The sequence below is a fragment of the Condylura cristata genome, unplaced genomic scaffold (assembly GCF_000260355.1).
Source record: "Condylura cristata isolate star-nosed mole 26May11 unplaced genomic scaffold, ConCri1.0 scaffold00009, whole genome shotgun sequence".
NCBI classification, from domain to species: Eukaryota; Metazoa; Chordata; class Mammalia; order Eulipotyphla; family Talpidae; genus Condylura; species Condylura cristata.
Window position 1 is genome coordinate 15992224 of NW_004567110.1, and position 8582 is coordinate 16000805.

Genomic DNA, 8582 nt, shown 5'->3' on the forward strand with positions numbered 1-8582 from the left:
CTTCTTTACTGTGACAAACATTTTGGCACTGACTTATTAAATTATTTCCATATATTGATAGGGAATGGGGTCAGCAGTGAGACAGAAAGAGACAAGTTTTACACTGAAAAACCACCTCCAAAGTAAAGTGAACACTATCATAACCAAAATCCACCTATACATTTTTTAAGAAAACAAATAATTTTAGGCAAGCCATATTTATTTAGAAAAATAAGGTCTTTTATTGTAGGTACTCCATCAGTTTTTAAAGGAAATTTATTTTTCATATTTGAATGTCTTTAAAAGAATCCAGAGGATTCATTATCCTTCTGCATTTTTTTTTTCAGAAAGTAGTCCTGCAGTAGGTCTGTTCCGGATTCTGTTTCTTTTTCTTTTCTTTTCAGAGGCTGGTGATTTTGTATCCTGAACTTTTTTCTTTTTCTTCAAACAGCTAAGAGGATTGGGGCCACTTACTTTTTTGTGCTTTTTTCTTCTTCTCTGTTCAGGGTTTTTCACCAACCCCTGTTCCTCCTTGAGTTGCTTGATACTTTGTTTCTCATGCACAGAGACTAGCTGACCTGATTCTACTGCTTTAACAAAGGAAATTGTCTTGGGAGAAGGTTTGTCTAAGACTATAGTGTTCTGAATAATAAACATGAGAGGAATGCCGGGCTTTTTCTTTACTTTCATGGACAAATTCTGATCCTATTGAAAAGAAAAATATAATTATTTAGGTTAAATATGTGAAATAAATAAGATACATTAAAGGCAATATATTTTATGATAGAGGAAGAAAAAATAAAAATGAGCATAAATAATTAAGTGGTAACAGTGAGAGCTATACTGAAGCTCTAGGAACACAATGAAACACTAACACAAAGCAACTATGTTAGGTGGCCTCTCTTTGTCACTCCAAGACATGCTTCAGAAAGGGGCAAGAATGCTCAGAGGTTCAAAGAACAGAAGAATTGGATAACTCAGATTGTGGACTCACTGTGTAATTTTAAAATTGTGAAAGTACATTTATGCCAATCTGTATATATGTCAGTTTTTAATTAATGTTAACCTGAGTCTCCTTTCCCTGTCTCTCTCTGTCTTTAAAATTCTGAAGTGTTCAATATTGGTGGCATGATCTCAAATAACAGAGAACATGACCTTTTTAAGAAGCAGTATGAAATATACAAATGTGAAAAAAATGTATGGGCACAGAAGATACAACCTTTGCACTATTTATCTTCCCTTCACAAACCCTAAAACATACCACGTTTCCATGTTAGTAATCTTAAAAAAGGAATCTTCAGTAACTAAGAAGAGAAATCACTATGCGTAAGATCCTCAATTAATGACAACTGCTTTTATGACTACAAATTAATCTAAAATCCAATATTTTTAAATCTAAACAACTTATCCACTGTCACCTAATTTTTTCTGATATTATGTAACGCCACATAACATAATCAATAGAAATCATTAAAATTGATGCCAGTTTTTAAAATAGTGTTACCCAAGGGATTATATCCTAAGTATACAAAGAATTCATCAAGCATTAACAACAAAAAACCAAGCAATCCATTTTAAAAAATGGCACATCTATATAGACAATTTTCTAAAGAACATATGAACAAAATACTCATCATCACTTTTAATAAGGGCAATGCAAGTAAAAGCCATGAAGAGGTACTCACACCAGTGAGTACCTGCTGCAAATGCTAGCGTTTCATCTTTATTGCTGAATAGAATTCCATTGTGTAACTTCCAACAGTGGGTACAGCAGAAGATGTGGACAAAGAGGATCCCCAGTACATGGCTGATGGGATTGTAAACTGTGCAGCCACACCGCAAAGCAGTCTGAACTTACCTTTAACAACTGAACACAGAAATAGCAGAGGATCCAATAATCCCACTTTTGGGTTTCTATCCAATGAACACAAAATCATCAACTGAAATAATTACATGGTCCATAATGTTTACTACAGTATTACTTAAAATAAACAGGATTTAGAAGCAATTTATGTGCCCCAGATAGACGTCGCACAATGGAATTCTATTCAGCAATAAAGATGAAGCGCTAGCATTTGCAGCAAAATGGAAGGAACTCAAGGGAATTATGTGAAGTAAGTAATTGGAAAGATAAAGACAAATACTAGAAAACTGCACACATGTGAAATAAGGAAACAAACGATGAACTGACAAAGTAATTACAAACTAGTGGACAGTGAGAGCGAAACTAAGGTTTTTGAGGCTAAAAGTGAATGGACAGAAAGAGTCAAGGGGCCTAAGGGTGGTGGTAGGAAGGAAAAAAGGAAAGAATTGCACATTGACGTTAAATGTATAAACAAAGCAGCATTACCTGTGTTGCCATAAAATAATGATGAGGATTTCCCTCTGCAACCATGGAGAGTAGACATTCGGAGCCACTGACTGCATTCTTGAAATGTGGACAATTTCTCACCTGGCATTTTTGTGCAATCAGTTTTGCCCCATATAATTCTTTCCCCAATGTTTCTAACTCTTTTAACACACACCTGGGGGAAGGAAAAAAAAAAAAAGCTTTGGGCAAAAACCTTTAATATCTGATACTGATACAGTTTTCTGGGAACCAGAGATGTCACTTCGTAGAATTACTGGGGCACCTGAAACGTTTCATTTAAACTAGGAAAAGCTTTGCAAATAACTATGTAAGAGAGGATAGGATTCGGACCCTAATAAATGCGCTACCTATGCTATCTCTCGTTTGAACTTTACAGCAACCTTGTAAACAGTTATGGTTTCTTTTTTACGGAGGAAAACCCAAAGCTCAAAGAGGTTAAGTAACGTGCATGAAATCACGGATCTGGTTGTCTGGGACCAAGATTCGAAGTCAAGTGGAACCACAATGTGCGTATTTTCATTAGCCAGGAATATCTGAAGGGCACTTTGTGATACACAGTTGGTTTTTTATTTACTTCTGAATACAAGAACTGGGGTGCAGGCCAGAGGGGGGGAAGGTGAGAGGACTCACCAGAGACAGAGCGAGGAGCAGAACAGGCAGACTGAAATACACTGCTGAGGGGAGCAGTGGGCGGGTCAAGAGAGGTCTGCCGCGCCCTGAGGGTCACTCCTGGCCGGGGATGGAAGTCGAGCTGCAGTGGCTGCGGACAGCTTCACAGCGCTGGGACTCAGCCCCGCGCGCCACCAGCGAGGACCCAACTACACAGTTTCACGCGCACGCCCTGAACTGTCAACTCTGGGGTGATTGCACCTTCATGATCGCAGTGGAAGCTCGTGAGCAGCCTCCCCTCTGCCCACTCCGCAGACCCCCGCGCCTGCGCCCCGCCACACCCACCTGGTGGTGCACAGCTGCGTCTGCCCCATGAGGTAGCGGGGCAGCTGCTCCCGCAGCTGGATGCGGCCCCGCAGCGCCGCCTGACAGAAGGTGCCATCCAGGAGAATCTGGTACGGCTCCCGAACCCCGAAATTGTTGCGGAAGAAGCTCAGATGCTTCTTGGCGTGTTTCTGCCTCGTGATCTTCATGCCTGGTTGTCCGGACCGGGGCCGCTGGGCTAGGAAGGGTCAGCAAACGCTCCCCAGCTAGCAGCCCGGCAGCAGCCCGGCGTGGTCCTCCCGGAAGTGAAGCGCCCTTGGCTCCGGAAGCAAACGCCCCCACGTGCCCGGCCCAACCTGCTCTTTACGTCACGCCTGACGCGCGTGCGCTTTCAGCCTGGCTGCTGGAGTTGACGGAATTTTGCCGCCAGCCGGAGTGCGCCGGCGCCGTCCAGGGGCGCGGCTGAGGGGCCCTGCGCGTCGCGAGTGTTGCACCGCCTGGCCTGCGTCATCCCGGCGGAGATGGGCTGTTTAGTGATGCCAGTGAGCTTGAGTTGTATTGACCCTCGGCTTTAATGTTTATCATTCCAAAGTCAGGAAAAGAAAGGGACTAAAATATATTGGACAACTTATGTTGATCAAAAAATAAAACAGCTAAGCTGAGAGGCCATGGAGCTTTTATTAAAAAAAGGCAACACTGGCCCTCCCTGGTGGCGCAGCGGGTTAAAGCACAGCACTAAGAAGCCAAAGCCACTTCAGCATGAGTTCGATCCCCACCTGCCCCGGAGGTGACCACAGGGCGTGGCAGACCTCTCCTGGCCCGCCCTCTGCTCCCCTCAGCAGTGTACTTCGTCGATCTGCCTGTTCTGCTCTCCACTCTGTCTCTGGCGAATCCTCCCACCACTGCACCTCTGGCCTGTATCCCAGTTCTGTATGAATAAATAAGTAAATCTTAAAAAAAAAAAAAAGGCAACATTACTTTGCAAAGGTGAAGACAGTCCTTAATGGTGATTAGCAAATTTAACGTTTCCTATTCTGTAGGGTTTTTACATTTTTTAAAATTAAATACATTTATTTATTTATTACATCATTTTTTTTATTTTGTACATTTTTTTTTCTTGTTATAATCCCGTGGACTTCCCACTACCTACCACTTCACCTGTGTGCCATCACCATAGTCCCATGTGCTCTTCCTGCCCGGTTTTGCTCCTGTTCCCTCTTCACCCCCATAGAATGTCTCCGTTTATAGGTGTTCATTGTTTTTTGTTTTTACTTTATTATAATTGCTTTCCCCCCCTGATCCCTTAAGCTCCTGCTATGAATGAAACCATCTGGTATTTTTCTTTTTCTTTCTGGCTTGTTTCACTAAGTATGATCCTTTTCAGCTCCATCCATGTTGCTGCAAAAGGCATGAGTATCTTTTTGATTGCTGGGTAATATTCCATTGCATATATTCTAGGGGTGTTACTGAAAACAGGATTCTGAGCCCTGCAGAAAAAGTTAGTATACTTGTTTAAAATACTTATTTCTCAGATCAAATATTGAGGAAGCCAGATACTATTCAGAAAGGAAGTGACAGTTATTAGTTTCTGTCATTATTATGCATATGTGGGTCAGTAAGGCCCTGTGTCTCTCTATCTAAAGTGGTATTTCATTTCATTACTGAAAATTTTGATGCTAACTCACCTAGAATTGGGAAATCAATATTTAGCCATGACCAAGGCACAAGCTAAACATTGCTGTAATTGGATGAACTTTTGTGATATAAGTTTAAGCTGAAATTTTACTTGGAGAATTATTACAATATTATTAATTTTAATAGTTATTAATTTTTTTAACCTTATACTTCAGGATGACTGCTGTGGCAATGTGGAAGCTGCTATTTTTTTCCCCCTCACGTCACTATACTGGACATTTTCTATTACAAATAGACATTCACTTTGAACTGAGGTAAGTAGAGGATTAATTTGTTTTATTTTTTATACTCTTCAAATGCTTTATTATGTGTGGATCAAATGTAATTTATAATGTAATGTTGGTCTCCTTGATTTTGAAGTGTTTTCTTCATGAAATTTTAATGAAGTCATGTTGACTTGCAAGATGTGACTAATTCCCAAACAGGGCTTTTTCATGAAAGATTCATGCCTAAATGAAATTAAGTTGGTAAATATTCAATTAAATAGATAAACATGCAATTCATAAAGGTTATTTTGTTTAATTTCATAAATGCTACTAGTATACTAGGTAGTTCAGCAAAGTTATTTATATTTATTGTGAGATTATTCTGCCTTACATTTATAATTAAATATTTATAAACATTTGTTAACATCCATTAGCTCAAAGAGAATATAGTGTTCCTCTTATTGTTAGCTAGCTAATCTTACTCTCCAAATACATAATTTCTCTAACTAAGTCATTTAAAACAACTTTGGTTAACTATTTCATATCAAGGCCCTAGTAGGTTCTTTCCCAACTTAGGAACTGGCTTATTGTGATTTTCATGTATGGCAGAAAGTGTTATGAAGTTTGGTTCCAAAGGCTGGCACATCTTTAAAAGACATTCTTGTGTTTTTCGAATTACAAAAGTAACACATGCCAGTTACAACAAGTAGAGCAGTGGAACAACACAAAGATATTCATTCCCTCTCCATGTCCAAATAACACATGTTAACAACCTGCTTTTTGGGTAAATTTTCATATTCATCTATACATATGTATATATTTAAATAGAGATTTTTATTACCATTATTTTTAAAATGTAGTAAAATTTTACCACTTGAATGCATTTTGCTTTTCTCATCTAACAAACCTTATGGAAATCTTCCCATTCCCCCTCATACAAACCCCAAGCCAGTCAGAATAGCTGTCATTCATTATTTTTAATGGCTGCATGAAATTTTCCACAAAAATCATTCTACATAACATAATGACTGTGGCATAGACTATAAATTGCCACCAAATATCTCTTTTCTTTTTCATGGTAGAATCCTAATGGTATTCGGAACAGTAAAGGGCTCAGAGAAGAGAATTCATTTTCTAACGTTCTGAGCAGTAAAATATCATATATTAAGTTGTAGGTAAGAATATGTAAGTACGTGCTATACAAGGGATTTCTGGGGAGAAGGCCATTTAAAAGTGATACCCTATTCCTTTTTCGCTGGTTTTCCCTTTTTCCTTTCACCTTTTTGTCTACATGCTTCTGTCTTGCTGCTTGGAATTTGGGTGATGAATGGCACACAAGTAGCCTCCATCTTAGATGTCAGGTAAATTTAAGAATGGAGGTCATGTGCTAAGCTGGCAAGCTGGTGGGAGGAGTCTGGATTGTGATTATGAAACTCTCTACAAAGATGAGTTCCTATTTCTGAATTGGTTTTACATAAGAAGGAAAACAAACTTCCCAGGTTTTAAAAATATTATCTTAAGGTTTTTATTCCTATTTTTGAAACTTGATTTTTTTGAGAGCAGTGTATTCAGTTTGCAACAGAATTGAGAGGAATATACAGAGATTCCCTCTAGCCTCCTACCCCTACAGATGCATGACCTCTCCCTATTATCAACACTGCTCATCACTCATCACAATGGGACATTTTTTTAAATAAAGGATAAGCCTATTTGACATATTAAATTTCCATCCAAACCCAGTTCTAAGTGATAGTAAGTTAAAGCTACTAGCCAGAATTAGAGAATTTTATATTGACAGGTTTCTTTGATTAATTTTGATGTTAGTGTTCACCTAATAACCCTTTGTGTGAGAAGGTTCATAATCCTGAGTGTTCTCTGTAAAAAATAACTTTCAAAATAAACTAAACTGTATCCCTTTTATGTACTGTAGAAGCTATCATGACATTATTTCAGAAGATTTTTTTATTTTTTGAAAGCTTGAAAAATTTGATGTGAGCTGGTTGTGTCAGTGGACTCTGTCTCCTGTTGAAAAAAGTCAGGTAAATATGAAAAATCTAGCAGCTGGGGCAAGAAACTTCAAGGCAATGTTAGTGTCAACAAGTTGTCAAATAAAAAAAGCAGGCAAGTTGTGGACCCAGCAATACCAGTAAGACCTCTTTCCAGGATGAATGACAAAGGAGAAACTGTCTCTTGGAAAAGGTTTTCAGGGAGTTGTCTGTCAAGGGTGTTTCTAAACCAAACAGTAGCCAGGTAGTGCCTTTGAGATTTTCAGATAACTGTTATCAGTTGGCTGAACATGACATTAGACTAGCAAATTGGTTTGCTACAATAGTTGATTTGAATGTCTTCATACAGAGGAAGAAAAAAAAACAAGGTAAATTGAAAGGAATTTAGTATTTTAATATAAAAGATCTGAATAGTACTTTCTTTGGGGATTATGCTGTGAAGTATTCAATGGTGTTAAAGTGGTGAAAATGAAAACTGGCACAGAGGAGGGAACAGTTTAGGTGTGGCGGCAAGGGGCAAATGTCTTACTTTGATGTATAACAAACTGCTATTTGAAATTTAATTAAATCATAACTGAAACTGTGGGAGAAGTTCATACAATATGGGGTCTTTTATTTTACCCTAGCCAAGTATTTTAGAAGATTAATGAATCCTTATAAAATTACTCTAGGTAAGCAAATATTATTACTGTTACTTAAAGAAGCTTAAAGATCAAAAATTATGTCGGATTATAGCATTAAAAGGATTTTCTAAAAACACTATTTATTTATGTTGAACAAAATGTTGAAGACAACCCTTTCACTCATGGTTTCGTATATATTTTTAAGCAGCAGGAGAACTTCAGGTCCTGAAATCCTAGTGGCAAGAAATTAAGCAGGCTTTCAGTAATCCAGTAGAATATTATTTCAAAGTCTCATATTTATAATTGAATTATACCAATCGGATATTAATTACATGACATACAAAATGAAAGTCACTGTTAGGATCCGCTCAAATGTTTTCAGTGCAATATCATTTTGCTTTAATATTAATTGCTAAGTCAGAAATCAAAATACTAGAATGAGAAGGTCAAATGTTTTAAAATTATTATTATTATTTTAGAAAACATATGGAAAATACCCACATGCTGTGTCATATGTCGAGATGAATATTACTTTCTTTTTATTGGCTCTCACTTTACCCTCGCTATTGTTCCTTTCATAATACTGAACAAATCACTTTGCTCTTCAAAATATAACCTCATGTGGCCTCACTCCACATATAAACACAGAAGAAAGCATGTGAATTAAACTGATCCTAATCAGATTAAAGAGGGACACCCATAATTCCATGGTTGGGGAGAAATTTTCTTCATCTTGCAGTCAACATTAAAAAGTACACTATCAGCCCTC

The 8582-nt window shown here is 38.0% G+C and overlaps 1 protein-coding gene across 1 annotated transcript; it reads right to left on the minus strand.

Moving 5' to 3' along the window:
• Positions 1-203: 203 nt before the first annotated feature.
• UTP23 (UTP23, small subunit (SSU) processome component, homolog (yeast)) lies at positions 204-3578 on the minus strand. The gene is made up of 3 exons (XM_004679628.2): positions 3305-3578; positions 2330-2504; positions 204-684 (listed from the first exon to the last, which is right to left on the minus strand). The coding sequence occupies exons 1-3, from the start codon at positions 3490-3492 to the stop codon at positions 301-303; spliced, it is 747 nt and encodes a 248-aa protein (XP_004679685.1). The 5' UTR covers positions 3493-3578; the 3' UTR covers positions 204-300.
• Positions 3579-8582: the final 5004 nt, after the last annotated feature.

What these genes read in the sequence shown, in the direction of transcription:
- UTP23 (XM_004679628.2), bottom strand. Translation starts at nt 3,492, where the DNA reads ATGAAGATCACGAGGCAGAAACACGCCAAGAAGCATCTGAGCTTCTTC. An exon ending in ACGCAGCTGTGCACCACCAG is followed by an intron (nt 2,505 to 3,304) that starts GTGGGTGTGGCG and finishes TCCTTCCCCCAG; the next exon opens with GTGTGTGTTAAAAGAGTTAG. An exon ending in ATTATTTTATGGCAACACAG is followed by an intron (nt 685 to 2,329) that starts GTAATGCTGCTT and finishes TCTTTTCAATAG; the next exon opens with GATCAGAATTTGTCCATGAA.